Below are 20948 nucleotides of genomic sequence, written 5' to 3'. Positions count from 1 at the left end.
TGCACACGTATAGACACCTAGGAACATTATCCCTGCAACTACTTATAAACACACAATATGTGCACAGGAGAGAAGCAAGCACAAATATTATACTAACCCCATGTGCACACACTAATGCACACATGCACTCACAGATTTAAAATATGATTTGTACTGTGTGTGTTGGCAGGCCCAATTCAGTGATCTGGTCAGACCCCGTCTCACTCCAGTATCCTGTCCGCCTGCCAGTCTGACCACCCCGTGGTCACTGTGTGTGTGTGTGCGTCTTATGTGGTTAGCTCTACAGCACAGTAAAGTTCAGTAGAGTCCACTGCAACTGTACTGGTCCTTTCTGTTTCGAAACCACTGCAAAACAAATGAATGTCTCTCTCTCTCTCCCTCCTTTACTCACTGACTCATTGTCACTCTCTCACTCTTTCTCTGCCTTATCTCTCTCTTTATCGCCTTCCACTATCCTGCTCTGTTTAGCTCTCTCTCTCGCTCTCTCGCGCTCTCTCTTATTCTCCCTTTCTCTCTCTCGCTCTGTCACTCTCAACTCACCAATGGAACCAAAATAGTTATATTGCTTAATAAGTTATTAAGCTGCATCAATAAATAAAATAATATAACGACATTGTAGAATTAACATAGCATTACAATTCTGGTTCCTCCGTTACCATATAGAGAGGATGATGCTGAGGATGGTGACACATGATCCAGGTGGCGAGTCAAGGACACAGCCAGTGGGTCCCTCATGTCTTTGATCAGCAGCTCATTTGGGATAATGGTGTGTTTAGATGTGTGGTATGTGAATCATATTCCACTGTGTGTGTGTGTGTGTGTGTGTGTGTGTGTGTGCGTGTGCGTGTGCGTGTGCGTCTCCATCCACTCTATGTGCTTTTAAGGTGTTCCTGATTGTGTGTTCTTAGTGAGCTCAGCCTCGGGGTCGGCGTTTTGTGTGAGGTCATCTCCTTCCTGCCTCAGCCAATCAGCATCTGTGATGTCATCCAACTCCAGGGCCGGGGACTAGTCTGGAGTTATTATCAGTGTAGCTAGTGCTGTAGGTGCCAGAGAAAGTCGGTTTAAAAACAGAAATCCTAGCTGTTTATAGAGATTCATATTCACTAACGTTCATTGAAAAGCTTTTGTAGTTGTAACATATTTGTTATTTGGCATTAGTTGTGGTATTCTTCTACAATGGGATGACTGAATTGATACTGGAACCCAATAATGACTGTAGTATTTGAATAAATAAATCTTTATTTTTGTTTTATATGCATCATTTACACCGGACCTTTTACAAATGCTTTTAGCGCTCAGTTTTGGACTTTGCGGCTCATCTCCTGAACACATGACAATAAACTGTCCATGGAAGTATAAAGGGCATATTTAGTATCTATGATATCGCCAAGCCTAGTGTAGGCGTAAGCCAAATAAACGTACCCAAACGCGGCCCTAGTGTTCCCTGCTCTGCTGACTAAGTAAGTATACATCACAAACGATCTTCAATATGTGGACTGAGATAGTTTCTATGGTAACAAGCACAGCTGTACTTGACTCCCAGCGAGGGAGAGAGAGGAAGAGAGGGGCGGAGAAAGGCAGGATGCAGGAAGGGAGAAAAAAAAAAAGAGTGAGAGATGGGATTGTGACTCCCAACTGGTAGTTAATGCGGAGTCCTGCTGGGGAACCACTGTGATTGGAGCTGAAACTAATCCTACATTCTCTCTCTCTCTCTCTCTCTCTCTCTCTCTCTCTCTCTCTCTCTCTCTCTCTCTCTCTCTCTCTCTCTCTCTCTCTCTCTCTCTCTCTCTCTCTCTCTCTCTCTCTCTCTCTCTCTCTCTCTCTCGCCTTTGTCTCCCCCCTCTCCTCTGTGTCCAGCTGTGGACCCCCCAGGGGGACAACACAGATATATCAAATGTAAGGGTGTGTGTATAGCCGTGTGTACACTTCGTCACATCTGTGATCAGGTTGCTCCTGTGACTGCGTGTGTGCATGCTTGTGTATGAGCGAGCGTATGTTTGAATGCGTGTGTGAGTCAGAAACCCCCCGCCCCCGCCCCCGCCCCCAAGCCCTTGGGGTAGAGAGATGTGGTTCAATGATATGACTTTCACTCTTTCAACGTGATGGATGATTTCTCCTGCTCTGTGTTTGATTGGCTGCTGCCCAGTGGGGCTCACATGCTGTCTGCATCGCCCCACACCGGTAACCCTGGATCACCCTGGATCACCCAACAATAAGGGATGGTATTATTATCAAATGTTATCAAGCTTTGTTGTTGTTGTTGTTGTTGTTGTTGTTGTTGTTAAAGCAACACACATCGTTCCCCCCCCCATTCACGCAGAAGTGCTCATCAACTGAATTAAAGACTCCCACTTCAAGTTTTCATGCACTGGGTCAGTTTCATACACTCTGCGGATTCTTCCCAAAACACAAATGTTTTGATGGCTTCCTAATTAAAGGCTCAACGATGCTGGGCGGCCTGAACCCAGGGCGTCTCATGGGAACCTGGAGTTTGGGGCCCCGCCGGGCTGGGCTGTTTCCCACTGTCTCCAGGGGCCAAAACATACAAGAAGTGCCCTCGTGTTTAGACAAATGTTCCAACAGAAGTATGCATACGTGTTCACATACTGGCACATACATGTGCACACAGAACCACTCACACATAGACAAGCAAACGTACACACACACAGACACACACACACACACACACGGTGACAGAAACACACAAACACAAAAATACACATGCACACACGCCTGTATACACACGCCTTCACAACCCCACACGTGCAGATAAACACGCACATACTCATAGGATACACACACTTAACTGATGTCATACAAACACAGCACTTAAACCACCGCACAGACACACAAACACAGTCGACGCCCGCCGCGTGCACTCTGGTGCATCTGTCGCCTTTTGATACAAACCTGCAATAAAGCGCCCACTGTTTACGGACATAAAAACAAACCAAATGATACGTTTCAAAGAGGGATTCTCCTCCCCGCCACCCCCGGCTTGTTTCCCCCATCTGCCACTGAAGCCTCATAAGCTGCGTGGTGTTGTTGTCGAGCCCTCTTCATGTGGGCCCTGCGAAGGATTTTCCCAGACGTCGTTTTGAATCGACTTCGCCGAACTGAATCCGACTCGACTTGCCTATTGGCTATTTAAAACGCGCCTCTCTAAATGCGCTCATTCCTAAATGCGCAACATCGACTCGTCAGCCACGTATCTTTTCCCGCCGTACGTTAATTAAAGAGCGCGTGAGCCAGGAAGGAGAGAATGACTGTGCGGAGTAGGTATCTGAGGTATCCGGCGGAGGCCCAGCGCTTAAATATAGGTATCCTGGCCCAGGTCGCAGTCATACCCATCCCTGCTAGATACTGCTCTTACACAAGTGGTACACACAGGCACAGTTGAGTTGTTATTTGAAGAGGAAGTTTTCTGGGGTGGAATCGGGTCTCTCTTTTTATATATATATATATATATATATATATATATATATATATATATATATATATATATAATTCTGACTTCCTCTCACATATCTTCTTCTCTCCTCATCCCCGTCCAGGTGTTGAGGGAGATGGATTGAGCACACTGTGTGTGTTGTGTGTAGTACTCTGTTGTGTCAATAGTGTGTGTAGCGATAACTCTCACTCTTTTCGTCCTCTTCTCAGTCCTCTCTTTTCTCCTTCTCTCATCCTCTCCATTTCTCTTCTCTCGTCCTACTCTCATCTGAGCTCTCTTCTCTACCCCTTTATCTCTCTCTTCCACCTGTGTCTTTCTACAAATCATGATAAAGGATGTGAATCACGCTATTCCTCAAACCTAGAGAGAGCTGAGGCCCTGGGACTGCTCATTTATGATTTAAAGATATACAAATATGTAATCATTCATCCAAGGTAGTACACGGTGTAGTTGCTGTTGGCTCTGGTGTTGCGTTGAAAAACACACACATGTTTCCTCCTCGTGTGTGCAGATAATAATACACCTACGCATAAAGAAACAGTGGAGGAGTTAGGCACGATGCCCGTTGTGTAGTGCAAATATGAGCATCTGCACACACACATGGCATTCAGCGTTAAGGTTTCACACTTTGATCACACACACTCAGAGTCATTAATCAAACTGCTCACAACCTGCTCAATTACAATTCAGCTAGCTCCCGCCCCCTTCACACACACACCACACCATACCACATCACACCACATACTGACCACACACAATTGGGAAATGAGAGAGTGACACATCACAGCTGCATGTTGTCATACCAAAACACATGTGGACCTGGTGTGTGTGTGTGTGTGTGTGTGTGTGTGTGTGTGTGTGTGTGTGTGTGTGTGTGTGTGTGTGTGTGTGTGTGTGTGTGTGTGTGTGTGTGTGTGTGTGTGTGTGTGTCTGTCCGACAGTCATTCCAGATAAGCCTGTGTTCCAGTAGAGTAGAGTCTCGTGGTTATGCCCATAATGCCGATAAGATCCATTCACCGCTTTCCAGTTGCAATTTCAAGTCCTTTAATCCGTGGCTCCAGTGTTGCTATCGGCGTTGGCAGGGCCTGTGTGGAGGTACGGGTGGAGGTTGAGCAGACCAAACGATTGGTGTTGCTTGGTGTTGTAGTCTGCATAATTGTTTCCTTGGGGCACAGATGCGAAACGCTTTTTATTTTCCATTCCATACTCTATCAACGCCCTGATCCAGGACTGAAGTCAGAGTTTGGCAGACTTTCACTGAGAGAGGAGATGCACTATTAACTTATTCTTCAAAGTGACTTCAGGTTGAATTAGGATACAAGTGTTTAATTTACAGCCTCTTGCTCAAGGATGGTGCCAGATAGGACATCGGCGATCAAAGCCAGTCCCTGGAGTCGACTGATTATACAACCCAATGTTCACAAGAATAAATACAAATCCCTCCTTTGTTTTCTGGCAGTGACTTCTATATTAGCCTAGGCTAACAATCCGTTTTCTTACGCAGGCTTAACATTATCTGACATCGCCGGTTCTCACCTGTTTTTCAATGAGCAGAAGGCTTTTCAGTTGTTCCGTCTGGTTCTAAGCTCCTAGCAATCACCATCCCTAGTGGGTCGGTGGTGTGTGTGTCTGTGTGTGCGTGTGAATGTGTTTTCATGTGTGGTTGGGCCCACACATACAAACGTGTACGTGTATGTTAATGTGTGTATAAACGGTTCAGAAGTATGTGTGTGCGGTCATGTGCGTCCATACATGCATGTGTTTAAAGCCAGTAAAGCCCACCCTGCAACCCTGGTAAGTCCTGCTTTAACATAAGTGAAGCCTAATAAGCCGTAAATGAGTCGGATTGAGCAGTAGATCTGTGCCTGCTGCATCGCTGTATCACAAACAGATGTTAGGGAACCGTCGCAACGTGCAGACCCGTGCAGCAGTACTGCCCTGACTCAGTCTGCCTGTCTGTAGATTACAGTTTGTGTTTGTCTTTTTTCTGTTCTGTTCTATTCTATTCACCTATGTTATGCTATATTGTTTATATTTCAGCAACACCTTTATATTAACCATATACGCCTTACTCACTTTACTACACCTACCATGCTCTTTTTCTTTCTCTCCCTCCCACTTCACACTCTCATTCCCACATTCTCTTACTTTCACTCCTACACTCTCTCACTCCCTCACTCTCTCACTCGCTCTCTCACTCCCTCACTCTCTCACTCGCTCTCTCACTCCCTCACTCTCTCACGCGCTCTCTCACTCCTTCACTCTCTCACTCGCTCTCTCACTCCTTCAGTCCCTCTTGTCCGTCCACATCGTTCCATCGCTCAGTTCTGTTTCCCTCACCACCTGACCGTAAGCCAATCACAGGACAGCTTATTGCTGCGCTTGGGATTCATTGTATTGTGTGTGTGTGTGTGCGTCTGCATGTGCGTGTGTGCGTGCGTGCGTGTGCAGATGTGGACTTCCACGCCAAGGCACGTACGCAAATCCTAAAATGCGCCTCTGTGCGTCCCGGGCCTCAGTGTGCGTGCGAGTTGGATGCTGTGCCCTGTTTTGCTTGGCGCCGTTAACCGCCCGCTGCGGACACCCGGCTGACCACTGCTCCCTCAGGGCAGGGGGTTCACGGGCTACAGGATGAGACGTATCCCCCATGTGGTGGAGGACCATGACATGAGCATCCATGGCATTGAAACCCTTTAGGGAGAGGCCGGAGAGTGGGGGGACCGAATGGGTGGTAGACGAGTCGAGACCAGGGAAGAGAGGACGGCAAGTGAGGAGAAGAGACGAGTTGAGAGTGGAGGAAACCAGCGGAGAGTAAGAGGAGACAGGACGACCCTCTTCCTTTATCTCCTGTTTCCCTCTCCGCTGTCGGCTCCAATCATTCCATCACCATGACTCACAGGGCGAAATAAATGGGGGAGAGAGGGAGAGGGGGGAGACGGCGAGGGGGACCTGGTGGGAAGGGCAAATGTTTTGGGGGGATGAAGGGATTGACGCAGATAGAGCCCTGTAGGGGAAAGGTCAGAGTTCATCCTCTGTCTCCGTGGAAGAAAAAGGTGTCTGTGACGCACCCAGAGACTCTCTCGCTCTCCCTCTCTCTCTCTGCCTCTCTCTCTCTCTCTCTCTCTCTCTCTCTCTCTCTCTCTCTCTCTCTCTCTCTCTCTCTCTCTCTCTCTCTCTCTCTCTCTCTCTCTCTCTCTCTCTCTCTCTCTCTCTCTCTCTCTCTCTCTCTCTCTCTCTCTCTCTGCCTCTGCCTCTCTGCCTCTCTGCCTCTCTGCCTCTCTCTCTCTGCCTCTCTCCCTCTCTCTCTCTCTGCCTCTCTCCCTCTCTCTCTCTCTGCCTCTCTCCCTCTCTCTCTCTGCCTCGCCCTCTCCCTCTCTCTCTCTCTCTCTCTCTCTGCCTCTGCCTCTCTGCCTCTCTCTCTCTGCCTCTCTCCCTCTCTCTCTCTGCCTCTCTCCCTCTCTCTCTGCCTCTGCCTCTCTGCCTATCTCTCTTTGCCTTTCTGCATCTCTGCCTCTCTCTCTCTGCCTCTCTGCTTTGCCATACACGCACACTTTCTGAGAGCCCTCATTGGCCAGTGGAGGGTGACCCGAGTCACATGTACAAACACCATGCCGAGAATAGCCCCCAAATACCAGGGAAGAAAATAATATAACGTGGGTGCGTGCTCATGGTGCGTGGTTCGTTTATTACTCTTTTTACTCTTTCTTCGTCGTTTAGGTTTGTAAAAATAACTTTCATTGGGTTTTTTTACTTAGTTTAATTTAACTTTACGGCACTATTTGATCCATGTAAAAATATCCTGGTGTCTTTAATGTTCCCTCCAACCGTTTTGGCCTGCTGTTATGAAGAGCCCAATCCGGTTGCAGTTCAACCCTGGGGTTTATTGGGTGGAGCGTGGGCGTTTAGAGAGGCATCAGGGTGGGGGTTAGCTGAAGGGGAGGTCATCGGAGCTTGTTCTTGTTTGTCTTGTGTCTCACGAATGCTCCCCAAAGGCCTCTAATCTGCGAGCACCCAACGCGGATGGGCGCTGTTTGTTAGTGTTTGTTTAGGGTGGGACTCTACTAGAAAAAGATGTCTTTTCAAGAGACTTTGTGTCAGAATACACTGAAGCTATTATGTGTACTTTTCAGTGTTACTTTGTGTAGGAGAAGCATACCGAGCCAGGGTGATATGTAATCGAATGGGATTCAAATGGGAACTAGCACCTCTCCACAAGTCTTTTCCAAGAATGTTTCTTACCTTTGATGACTCAAATTAGCTCAGCACCCCAGACCTCTAAGAGAGCAGAATGCCTTTTGAGGTACTCTACGGCTAACGCAGAGCCATATCTCCTTCCCTCGCCCTCTCCTCTCTCCCCCTCTCACTCACTGCCATATGGCCCCAATACAGAGGTGTGTGATATTACACATGACATTTCTCATACTCCTTATAAACCTTTCATACGTGACCCCGGTCCGGAGAGTTGGCAACTGAAGCTTCTCCGTGCATTCTGGGCTACTGTATTGTGTCAAGGCGAGGACAGGTGAAGTGATGGTTAAAAGTATAAGGTTGTCTCCACCACAGACCTCAAGGGGAGGTGTGTGTATGTGTGTGTGTGCGTGTGTTTGTGTGTGTATGTGTGTGTGCATATATGCAACACACTTGGTTGTGGGGAACACGATGAGTCTGCTGTGGTTTCCTGTGACGACTTGACGTTGCGTCAGAGATTTGTGGTCAGAAACACTAATCTGCTCCTCGTATGACCTTCCTCTGATGGACAGGCACAGCAGCACACACACACACTCACTCTCACACTCTTACACACAAACACACACACACTCATGCACACACTCATGCTCACACTCACACACACAGTCACATACACACACACACACACACAAAATGTTAAAGTTATTCTAGCATTTGCTTTGCAGACCAAACCTGACCAAATCTGAAGAGTTCTACTGTTTCATTATAAACAGTCCCACAGCTGACTAACGGATGGAGGCGTGTGTGTGTGTGTGTGTGTGTGTGTGCGTGTGTGCGTGTGTGCGTGTGTGCGTGTGTGTGTGTGTGTGTGTGTGTGTGTGTGTGTGTGAGTCTGTGTATCGGTCTGTGCGTATGGGTGTCGAGGGACTGCCAGCCCCTGTGCCGATGGGGCTCTGGGAGCTGATCCTGGGGTTCTAGGGGGTCCACGTCCATTCTCAGTCCTTTTTGTTCCCTTGATTTATAATCTGATATATGATATTATTTCTGCTGTGAAGGAATATTGTATTTAATTTGAGTGGTGGGTTTTTCTGTTGGAAATCAAATTCATAATAGGAGTATGTATTTTTGATTTGTTTTTGTATCACCTGTGCCGAAAGGAATTCCGCCATCTAACTGAATTCAGGTCAGCAGTCTCTTCCAATTACATTTTATTTATTTTCATGAGAGTGTATAAATAGTTGTGTGTGAGTGTTGGTGTGTGTGTGTGTGTGTGTGTGTGTGTGTGCGTGTCGGTGTGTATGTGGGGGCTTGTATATGTGTTTGTGTGATGTGTGTGTAGAGAGCATAATAATGGCATGACCTCACCTAAATATGATTTTAAACACACAGTAAGGGGAGAGCAGGTCAGAGAGGGCTTGAAGCACATTGGAGTTGAAGGCTGTGTGTGTGTGTGTGTGTGTGTGTGTGTGTGTGTGTGTGTGTGTGTGTGTGTGGGTGTGTGTGTGTGTGTGTGTGTGTGTGTGTGTGTGTGTGTGTGTGTGTGTGTGTGTGTGTGTGTGTGTGTGTGTGTGTGTGTGTGTGTGTGTGTGTGTGTGTGTGTGTGTGTGTGTGTATGCATACAGAGTTGGATGTTTCAGTAAGATCGCAATCCTCATCCCTGTGTCGACGACTCATCGCACAAGCATTTCTCGATGCATGTGTGTTCTTTTTAGATGTGATGACGTTTAGTGTTGGTATTTTTTCGGTGTTTGTGTGTACGGCTGTGTGTGTTTAAATGTGTCTGCATTTGTCTGTTTGTGTGTGTGTCTATTTCTACAAATGTGTGTTTGCGTGTTCTGTGTGTGGAAGCAGGAAGTGTCACCCATTTCTCTCCTCTCGAAAACATCCTCCGCTAAGCGACTTGCATGCTAATGCGCGTGTTTGCGCGTGCGTGCGTGCGTGCGTGTGTCTTCAAGCATGTGAGTGTTTACATCCGTGGTTATCTTTGTTTAACTATGCGTGGATTCTTCTGGCTACATTATGTGTGTGAGGATGTAAGTGTGTGTGTGTTTGTGTGTGCCTGTGCCTATCTTTCAGTTAGGGTGTGTTTATGTGTGTGTGTATGCGTGTGTGTGTGTGTTCGTCTGTCGAGCTGGATGTGTGTGCACAGATGCGTCTCAGTGCATCTGTTTAAGTGTAGATGTGTGTGTGTGTGTGTGTGTGTGTGTGTGTCAGGTGTTTCCTGGTGCTGTTATTGTATTGCTAATGAGCTCCTGAGCTGTAAGAGAGTGAGGACCTGGGGTCTTCTGAGGACCGGGGAGAGGATGAGGAAGGGGGAGGGCTTAAGGTGTCCAGATTTGGATGTATTCGGTGACCTTATGGAGGAAGGACTGAGGTGGAAAAAGGTGAAGGAAATAACAAGCGGTTGCTGGGTGATGAGGGGGAATACGAAAAGAAGAGAAAAGAGGGTTTGAAGGGAGCATCCCTGAGAGAGCTGGTGTCTTAGCTGGATACCTCAGATGTTAAGGTTATGTTCACGTAATTATTTTTCATCTCATTATTATAAATGTATAAATAAATTCATAATAAAAAAGAATGTGGAAAGACAAATGGGCATTTGTATAAAGTATAAATAAACTAAAGTGGAACAGTGCATATTCAAGAGATAAGGAAGCAGTTTATTTCAAAGAAGGTGATAAACATAGCCAGACCAATTTACAAATGTATATTATTCCTTAATCTCTCCAAGGGGCGTTTTCAATGGCAGTAAAGCAAAACTAATCAGAGCAAAGGAACGGCTGGTTTATGGAAATGCCTCAATGGTGCTCCCATAAGGCACTCCTCTGTTCAGTCCTCGTATTAAACCTGCTTTATTTTAGACTGATATATTAGATAGATATTGTGATTGGCCCACCTCAGGCCAGGTCTACTGGAGATCTGTCTGGAGGGTTGGCTAGACGCATAAACCAGAGCAAATAAATCATGAGCTCTCAGATCTGCGTAATCTTTGCCTCACCCTGGTAACCGTATACATTGTAGGACCTACAACATAAACAGTGACGGATGGTGACTATGAAAAAGATAACTGGTTTTGATGATTGAAATTGTTGCTTTTTTCACATGCTAGTGCCGTCAAAAAGGCAAAGACCAAACAACGACCAAACTAAAGGGAAGGTTCTTAGCCGCCCTTCTGACTCCCAACTCTCCCCTGCAGCTAAATCAGTACAGCTGTATGTTAAACTGAGAGTGATCACATTGGAAGCTTCGCCAACGCATGATAAAAAGAGATAGCTGAAGGCGATGGTGGTGTGTGTGTGCGTGTGTGTGTGTGTTGCCTCTGTTGGAATGAAACGCCAGAGTAGATGATTGATGGACACTGCTTTGGCATCATCATTCGCCCAAAAATGTGCATGAATGCTGTGCACGACTTTAGACACTAAACCATCTATTTGGTTGTCTAGGTGTTTTCTGCAAAACATTGACTATAGTTTTTAATATTTTCCTACACATGTTGAGTTCATGTGAGGTTCCATGGTTATTCAGCATGCGTTTATATGTACGTGCATATGTACATGTATGCAGCAGGGAGATTGATAGTGTAAGACGTTGCTGAAAAAAAATGTTTACATAAGGACAGCTTGGCAAAAAATAGAAGTTCATGATTCTGAAAGGGAAAGGTTCAAATTGTGGGCCTTAACATCAAGGGAAACAAAGGTCTTGAGAGTGACCATGGTAGAAAGGCCAAGTTAATTTGCAGTACACTATGGGGTAAGTGGACATGTCTGCAAGGATCCAAGACAGCTAAAGGAATCTACACAGCAAAGAAGTCAGGAGATTGGCTAGAGTGGCGATGTGAACGCTCAATTACATAACACCTTTCAATTATAGGCTGTCAAACAATGTTAACAAGGTTATGCCTTTTTAAATTGGTTATTTAATAATAGATAAAAAAGGTTTTATAATTTGTATATCAATTTATATGATTATTACTGTAAGATAACGTTTTTCCAAAAATGTGTGTGTGCATGCATGCATGCATCTTGGAACGTGTGCACAAAGTCTCAAAGTCCAAATAAATCATTAATGTGCCGACGAGTGGGAGACGGGGAGGAATGAAGGGGCGCTGTACTGCCTCTGTTGGACTGTCGGAAGCGTCTGAGTTTGGGAAGAAGAGGAGGCAGAGGCAGACGTTACACACACACACACACACACACACACACACACACACACACACACACACACACACACACACACACACACACACACACACACACACACACACACACACGCGCATGCGAAAACACACATGCACATCCATACTCACACACACCCACATGCGGAAACACGTATGCACACGGTTGCACACATCCATGTACAGCAAGTGATATGTGTCTATGTGACAAACGCATGCATGAAGAAATACTTATTTTAGATCATGATAGGGAAAAAAGGAAACATAATTAAAGAAGACGGTACTGTACCTGATTATGGTTGCAAAGTACATCTTATCTAAAAGGCACTACGTGTCAGAATGTGAAACTCCTCCTCATTACTGACCCCTTTGGCCAGAAGAGAATTGCAGCCTGCCCCAGCTCATACATTGAGACCACTCAAGTGCAAGCTCCATGGGTTCAGAGGATAAAAATCATGAACTATTGTTAGTTATAGTCATAAATAAACGTTAATTATGAACAGACAATGGGAGTGGCATGAGTGGATATAATGGACATAAAATGTACAACCTAAAAAGTTCTTAACACGACATTAGCCTCCCTTAGACGTCCCCTCCTTCCTTCTTCCTGGCCATAATGGAAATCATCCCACAGGAAGGTCTAATTTTGTAAGTTAAATGAAAACTTTAACGTTAGCATTATTCTACAAATAATGGTGAAGCAATTACTCCTGAATAAGGCTCGTATTTATTTTATAATGATCTGAAGCAGAGCAGCAACAACGTATTTACATCTCTGAGGTTACGAACAATAATATTTTGGTATTTTGCCTCGATAAATGACAAATGATTAAACAACTCACGGTCACTGACTAACTATTCCAGCACTTCTGCCGAAGTTGTACTTATTATTTGTTTTGTATTGTAACGCATATGCAGTGAATTTAGGCACTTTTTCTGAGTGTGTATCAATGCCCGTGTTTTCATTCAGTTGCTGGGGCCCACAGTCTACAGCTGGAGGAGTAATCTTTGAGTGAAAACACCTTCTCCCCGACAGCTGTCTCTGTTTATTGTGGGATTTACTCAGGTTGTAAGATGATTTCATTATTCAGTCATCAACACTACAGTATCAACACTCAATTCAAGTTAAAGAGTGGATGTTTGATTTGTTTACTTTCGTTATGAAAGAAAAAATGTCACCTTGAAATGAGTCAGTATTTCATTTGCTAACAAATGCACAGATATTCATGTTGGCAACATGGTTTGTGTGAATGTGTGCATCAGCTGTAAGTGGGATTATTGCACAGTGTAAAGTATGTTTCTGTCTGTGCATAGTGCGTCTGTGTGTATCAGCCGATAAGACATCTCTGCATTTTATAAACAACAGCAGCTTTTGTTTATCTAGTGTGTGTGTGTATGTTTGTGAGTCACTCATGCCTCAAGCAAATCTTTGTAGTAATGGTCATATTCACGTGTGTGTGTGTGTGTGTGTGTGTGTGTGTGTGTGTGTGTGTGTGTGTGTGTGTGTGTGTGTGTGTGTGTGTGTGTGTGTGTGTGTGTGTGTGTGTGTGTGTGTTATAACCATACAGTAAATATCTTTCCATCTGTCACAGTGGCTTCTGCTGAAATAGATCCAAGGTCACCAAGCAAAGTTTCTTAATCGGGACCAGATGACAGATTCAGCGGCAGAATCTCGTTGTTGACGTATAAACTTTTATCTGTGAAGTACAGAGACCGGCAGAAGTGGGCAAGTGTACTGTGCGTGTTGTGTGTGTGTGTGTGTGTGTGTGTGTGTGTGTGTGTGTGTGTGTGTGTGTGTGTGTGTGTGTGTGTGTGTGTGTGTGTGTGTGTGTGTGTGTGTGTGTGTGTGTGTGTGTGTGTGTGTTTGTGGATGGGCCAGAGAAAGAAAGCATGCAGCCATTGTTTTTTTCAACATATCTTTGGCAGTTGTTTTTCCAGGTGCCAGCAGGCCCCCCTCCCCCCCAGTCTCTCGCTTTCTCTTTTTTCACGGTCTCCAAGTAGGAAACTCCTGCTCTGTAATGACCACAATGGATCTTATGTACCACACCTTCAGTCTGATGTTTAGTTTTGTTCCTCTTTTCCCTCTCTATTTGTCTGTCAACTCGGATGGCCTGGAAACGTTGCAAGTTTGAACAAGAATCAGGACCTGTGTGTGTGTGTGTGTGTTTGAGTACATAGTGGGGACCATGGGACCTGCTGTGAGGGGAAATACTCATATTTTCCCATCCTTTTTTATGTGAAATTGGTCTAGTAGTGAGTGAGAGTCCTTCAGCCAATGTAGCCTATCGACAGAGGCTCAAACTGTTACTATAAGTGTCTGACAATTATTATGGAAAGGATCCTTGTGGAGTAATGCAACTTTTTATATGAACCTTTCGCTTGATCTGGTTGGTATGTTATTGTGTATGACCAAGTCTTGTTCAAAGAAAAGTGTCGCTGTGAAACCTCGCAAGAGTTGGGTTGTTGCAGGAATGAAACGGTGGAAACGTGAGTTGGAGAGGGGAGAGCCGTCAAGAGTTTGTTGAGTTGGACTGCAGAACGCCTAGCTTAGGGTTCTCTCAAATATTTTGGGAGGAGGGTTGGGATTGTAATGACAACTGGGAAAAGTCCTTCCAACAACTCAGCAGCCTTTCCATCATGTTGTCAGACACTTATAATGACTATCTGAGCCTGAAAAAAGAAGCGCTTTGAGACGATGTACAATGACGCAGTGCTGTTATGGGCGTTTTTTATTTGACCTTATTAATTGAGGATTCCACAAGGCTAGGCCGACCTGTTGCTAAAGATAGTGAGCTAGACATGTGTTTTGGGGGAGGGGCTTTGGGATTATTTTTATGTTGGATACATTAAAAATGTAGCTTTAAGTGTGCAGATAAAAGTAGCTTCATATCGTTTGAGGTTAGGACCTCAAGCTGTGTTTGTGTATATGTGTCTGTTTGTGTGTACGTGTGTGTTTGTGTGTGTGCTCGCCTGAGTGTTTGTCTATATGTGAGTAAGAGTATGCATTAGTGGGAGGGTACAGCTCTCTGGAATGCAATCCCTACCCCCCTACGCTTGGACTCAAGAAAGCAGTCTCTCACACACACACAGAGAGAGAGAGAGAGAGAGAGAGAGAGAGAGCGAGAGAGAGAGAGAGAGAGAGAGAGAGAGAGAGAGAGAGAGAGAGAGAGAGAGAGAGAGAGAGAGAGAGAGAGAGAGAGAGAGAGAGAGAGAGAGAGAGAGAGAGAGAGAGAGAGAGAGAGAGAGAGAGAGAGAGAGAGAATCATCAAATATGATCAGGGAGGGAGTTGTACAAGATAGGGTGATGCAAAGTAGAATACAATGGGATATAATGAGATGCTGGGAAGATTGAGCTGAGGCGAATGCAGTGCCAGGCACCCCCGGCAACTGAGTTAGTCAGTGGCGCCTTGGTGGGCAGTCACACAAGCATGCAGCATGTGCAGCCCAACAGCTGTTCCCGGGGACATACCTGTGCCCCTTGCTTCCGGAGGGCTGTCTCCGAGTAGGGTTTTATGGCCTTCCTGTGACGACTGGGAGGGGGGGGGGATAAAAGGAAAACTTCTGAAGTTTTCAACTTGGAACCTATTTTCCATGCATTTGTCGCTGACGGGATCATGATGATGGAAAGAATCCCTGCACAGAAATAAACTTGTTTTGCTTCATGCTGTCTGTATTTTTTTGCATTGTCTGTTTTTTATTGCATCGTATGTTGTTCAACTGAGTCTGGCTCAAGGAGAAGTCTCGCACTGAAATCTTGTTGCTTCATTGTCATAGGATATTTCCACATTTTCGTGAACATCTCTTTTCCGCTGAACTTTATAGATAACACTAAGCTACGCTTTCTTTAGTTGTAGCTAGTTTTTTATACACGTTTCCACACTTATCTGGTTGCAACAACTCCACTCTTGAGAGACGTCCGATTGAGTGAGACTTGGTTGGACACAATAACAAACAGACCGCTATCAAGCAAAGGTAAATTGACAAGTTTTATTCCTCTCTAGGGATTCGTTCCATAATGTTAGAATGGGGACATTTTAATTAACTAGCCCGCGGATAATGACTGCAGCGTTCTCGCTCAATTCCGGACCAGTGCAAACTCATTTTGTCCACACTAGTCCCTTAGACACAAATTATCGTAAAAAAGGGAGAAAAACACACCCCTCTGTGGCCCCCTTCCTCTCCACCCTTTGATCTCAGTGTGTGTGCAGGCGTCTGTCTATTTGTGCATGCAGTTGGAACTGATGTGAAAGGAAGTTATGTTTTTTGGCCATTCTTTGATGATGATTTGACGATGATCGGCTGTCACTTGGACCGTAGTCAAAGGGAGGATTCAGTGCTTCTAAACTCGGAAATACACAAGTACTACAGGTACCGAAGCATGGCCATTTGTCTCACACGTGGCATGAGTCACTCTCTATGATACATCTGTTAAAATGTATTTTGTTTCTTGTTTCTTGCCTCTCTCTCTCTCTCTCGCCCTCTCGCCCTCTACCCCTCTACCCCTCTCTCTCTCTCTCTCGCCCTCTACCCCTCTCTCTCTCTCTCTCTCTCTCTCTCTCTCTCTCTCTCTCTCTCGCCCTCTACCTCTCTCTCTCTCTCTCTCTCTCTCTCTCTCTCTCTCTCTCTCTCTCTCTCTCTCTCTCTCTCTCTCTCTCTCTCTCTCTCTCTCTCTCTCTCTCTCTCTCTCTCTCTCTCTCTCTCTCTCTCTCTCTCTCGCCCTCTACCCCTCCCTCTCTTATCCTCTTGCTAAACCACAGGTGGTGTCCCCCCATCAAGAGTGTCCCACTTCCGAGAGAGAGAGAGGGAGTCAACCACCTTCACACAGAGAGAGTGAGAGCTCTCGAGCCCAGCCTAGCATCTGTGACGGTTCCCCTGTTAAACGGCAGCTGCGCCGAATTCAGCAAATGCTCCTCAGCCCCTCCAGGACGGAGCCAGACGCCAGGAGACTCGGGGGAGGAGGGGGTTCACCCTGCGTTTGGCTGCCCAGCGTGATGAGCCAAAGCTGGGGACCATGTTGAAGCCCAGCTGGCCATGGAACAGGCCCCCGGGGCTGCTTTTGTGCAGGCATGGATTATAGCCTTGCTGCTTGCTGATGCTGCCTCTCACTCTTTTTTTTTTCTCGAGGTGGATATCTGCCATGAGCGTTGTTAAAGGATAATAAGGAGGAAGAGAAGGCTGTGAGTTGAGCCCCGTAGAAAGAGCAAGAGGAGGGCTTCCAGCAGCAGTGATGAAGACGCCCTTCCTCATCCCTGGCTCTCTCTACAGGGTCCCTGCTGGGGAACCTGTACCTTTTATCTAAGGCGTCTGCAGACTGTGAATCTCAAAGGGAATATTTATTCTGGATTCATAATTGGGGAAATCTTTCTGTGGAAATACGCAGCACACATTTTTGGGCTGACGAAACCCAAGGAATGGATTATAAGCACAGCACTGTTTTATTGCTGCTCTATCTTTAAGCCATCTCTCTATTCTCCTTATACTTACACACTCACCTGTCACCCGCGCGCCCCTCTCGCTTCGCGGACCCCGTCGCCATGGCGGCGGCCTACCGCGTGGTGGTGAGCAGCGTGAGCTGTTACAACAGCGTGGTGGTGGACCGGCGGGTGCACAAGCACGCCGTGCACTACTGCGCGGGGCCATGTGGCGCCGTGTCGCAGGGGCTGGACTGCGCCGTGGCCCACCGCGGCACGTGCTCGGAGCTGCTGGTGGCCCCCGAGCACGGGCCCCTGGACCGCAACTGTTCCATGCACACGTACTCTCATCACATCACCACGGCGACCGGGACGACCTACCAGGTCTCCGCCGGCCACGGGAATAGTCTTTCCGTGGACACGGGCGGGGGTCTGGAGAGGGCAGGGAGCACCGGCAACATGGCCATGGGAGAGGAGAGCCCCCCGTGGAGGGTGAAGAAGTCCCCCGGCGGAGGGGGCGGCTCCATGGGGAACCTGGCGTCCGCCACCAGTCTGAAGGACATCACGGGCGAGGCCATCAACCTCGCCAGCGGGAAGCTCAAAGAGTTCTCCTTCGACAAGCTCCGCCTCTCCGCGTCCAGCCACGTCACCTTCCGCAAGGGCCGCAAGGTGCGCCCCGATTCGTTCAGCCGCCGCTCCACCGACCTGGACATCATCTACGGCCACTTCAGCTCCTCGGTGACCACCAACGGCTACGCCGCTAACGCTAGCCCCGTGAGCGGCACGGCGGCGGCGGCGGCGGCGTCCAACGACGAGAACCTCCCGCCGTTCACCGCGGCCAAAGGGCCGACGGTGGAGGAGGGGAAGGGGAAGGGGGCGGGCAGCTTGTCCGCGGTCACCAAGGTCGGCGGGGGCTCAACGGGCAGCCTCTCCAGCGCGTGCAGCGGGTCCCTGGACCAGGGCCTGAACACGGTGGCCTCGCTGTACCTCAACACACTCGGGGAGGAGAACCTGATCGCCAGGCTCCTGGAGAAGACCCGGGCCGAGGCGGGAAACGGAGTGGGCGGAGAGGACATCCGCGCCTGCCTGGACATCCTGCTGAAGTGTTCGGAGGACCTGAAGAAGTGCACGGACATCATCAAGCAGTGCATCCGGCGCAAGGGCCCCGGCGGGAGCGGATCGGACGACGAGGGGGCCAATCCCGAGAGCATTTACCGGGCTGTGATGACTCGACTGAGCTCCTACCTGAAGAGGCTTCCCCTGGAGCTGGAGGGCATCGGGGGTCTCGGCCGCCTGGTCGGTGGGCAAGGGGGCCCGGGGGCACCGTCCAGCGGGCACAGTGAGCTGGCGGAGCTCGTCAACAGCCTCCACTCCATCCAGCAGGGTCCCTTCTCCCCCATCTTCGGCCACGATCAACCCCCCCGATACGAGGATGTGGTGCAGTCTCCCCCGCTCCCGAAGTCCCCGTCCCTGCCCTCCTCTGCTCCGGCTCCGTCCAGCTGCTCAGCGACCTACTCATCGACTTCGTCCTCCAACTCCTCGTCCTCTTCCTCATCCCCTTCGAGAGCAGAGACCGTAAACGCCATGCAGCTCCAGGGCTCCAAACCGAGTCAGCTGACCAACGGACTGCAGCGTTCCCCCCACCACCATGCTCTCCCTCCCCCGGCGTTCACGCACTCTGCCTCCTCGCCTTCGTCGTCTCCGTCGCACTCCCCTCTCCCACTTTACAACCACGCCCTGCCGGCAACCCCCATGGAGGCGCTCTTCATCGAGGAGGACGCCGATGTCGGCAAGAGTGGTGAACAGTCGTCCCCGCAAGCGTATACCCCCAGCAGGGGAGCGATGGAGAGACGTTCCCAGTCGCAGATCAGAAACGGCACGGCGTATGCAAAAGACACACTCCCCGCCTCCCCACCTCGCACACTCCGGAGCACCTTGGGTACTCCGTCATCCGGTGCCGGTTACAAGTCCTCGTGGGATTCGACAAGCCCTGCGGTCCCCAAAGCCGACCCGGGAACACCGTACAGGAACGACGACATCGACAAGCTCCTGCTGGACTTGGAGAACCTCTCCCAGAGCATGAACCACCAGAGGGAGAAAGAGCCTCCTCTGCCGGTTAAGACCAGGAAGATGACGGGGGAGGGTGGCGTGGGAAAGACTGCCAGCCTTGCTCCACCCCAGCCCTCTGCAAAGCTTCAATCCAAGGCACAGACCCAGACACCAGCGAATCACCATTTCACCAATGGCTCTAACTCCAAGGCCACACAAGGCCAGATACCTGTGCCTCTCCCGGGGGAAAGCCATGGAGAAGGTGGTGGTGGTGGGGGGGAAGAGGACGGGGCCCTGCTTCTGCGGATCCTGGAGAGCATCGAGAGCTTTGCTCAGGAATTGGTGGACTCTGGGGCGGGGAGCACCGGCAGTTCGGAGAGGAGCAGTGGGAAGGAGAGGGAAGTTATGAGACTTCTACAGGATACACTTGCCACGGCCGGCAGGGCTGAAACCCCTCCTCAGAGCACACAGATGTCAGCGCTTGCCTCTGTGCCGCCCGTGGACCTACCCGAATCAGTTCCTGCTGTGCCTCCGAAACACAGCCACTCGAACCCTCCTGCGGCTTCGCCAGCACCCGTCCAACACACACCCGTCCAACACACACCCGTCCCACACACACCCGTCCAACACACACCCGTCCAACACACACCCGTCCAACACACACCCGTCCAACGCGCGCCCGTCCAACACACACCCGTCCCTCACACACCTGTCACTCACACACCTGTCCCACAGACAACCGTCCCACACACGCCTGCTCCCTCTGAACCTCTGTTTGCGGCTGTACCAGAACTTTTATCTCTTCTTCTGGCACAAGCGTCCACCACCACCACCACCACCACCACCACAGCACCCATCCCCGCCCCCCCGCCCCTACCCGAGGCCAAGCACAAGGTCCAAGCCGAGGAATCGGAGACCCCTGCGGCAAAAACGTCCGCACCTTCACCTGGAGCCCTACCTTCTCCACCGGTCGTCCTAAACACCTCGACTCCGGACACTGCTCAGCCCGAAGCCTTGGCCACCGTCGTTGAGGTGACCACCGTCGCCGGGAGGGATGATGACGGCCCCGTGGGCAGCCCTGCTGCTGTGAGGAACACCGGCTCCACCCTCCTGATTCAGCAGACTCCTGCAGTGATCCGGGTGAGTGGCACACCAATGAATGCATGCATGAAATAATGTCAAGGTTTCAAAAAACAATGCTACAAGCTGGTTGGCTGATATCACATTTAGATTGCAAAAATCAATTAGATTGCAACTCTCTCATGTTTACGTTCCACCCATGTGACTGTAAGTGCAGTGATTACATACTAAAGTCAGTGCGAGGGTTTAATGGTGCCATAAGGGGGTCAGCGTAGCTGCTGGAGTTAGTAAAGGAGTGGGATTGATGTTTGTTTATTAGCTGTGGTCAAGTTGCTGATACAGTGTCTTTGTATCTGGACTGAAATAGATAACTGACTCTCCCTTCCGTGGAATTGTACAGCTCAGTGTTAGGAGTGGCTCACTGTTGACTTTTCCTGGAGACTGTGTGTGTGGGTGTGGGTGTGTGTGTTTGTGTGTGTGCGTGTGTGTGATTTGCCCTGACTTTGCTCCTTACAGAATATTTCAGAGGTAATTTAGGGTTGTGCTTAAGGCAGAGCAAGGCAGAGGTTGTGTGTGTGTGTGTGTGTGTGTGTGTGTG

At 48.6% G+C, this 20948-nt stretch overlaps 1 protein-coding gene across 3 annotated transcripts in view; it reads left to right on the top strand.

The window, feature by feature from the left end:
• ppp2r3a (protein phosphatase 2, regulatory subunit B'', alpha) overlaps positions 1-20948 on the top strand; it is a 57900-nt gene that overhangs the window by 8036 nt on the left and 28916 nt on the right. Inside the window, exons 1-2 of one of the 3 annotated variants that reach the window (XM_030356184.1) lie at positions 15341-15782; positions 16568-20410. In XM_030356184.1, coding sequence (XP_030212044.1) covers positions 17345-20410 — 3066 coding nt within the window. In that variant the 5' untranslated portion in view covers positions 15341-15782; positions 16568-17344. Of the gene's footprint in view, positions 1-15340; positions 15783-15866; positions 16179-16567; positions 20411-20948 lie in introns of those variants that run through there. The other 2 variants (XM_030356185.1, XM_030356183.1) reach the window with 2 other exon arrangements.

Source organism: Gadus morhua, chromosome 5 (assembly GCF_902167405.1).
Source record: "Gadus morhua chromosome 5, gadMor3.0, whole genome shotgun sequence".
In the NCBI taxonomy this organism is placed as follows: Eukaryota; Metazoa; Chordata; class Actinopteri; order Gadiformes; family Gadidae; genus Gadus; species Gadus morhua.
The sequence above is the reverse complement of the archived record's forward strand: the minus strand, read 5'-3'. Positions and strand labels throughout refer to the sequence as shown.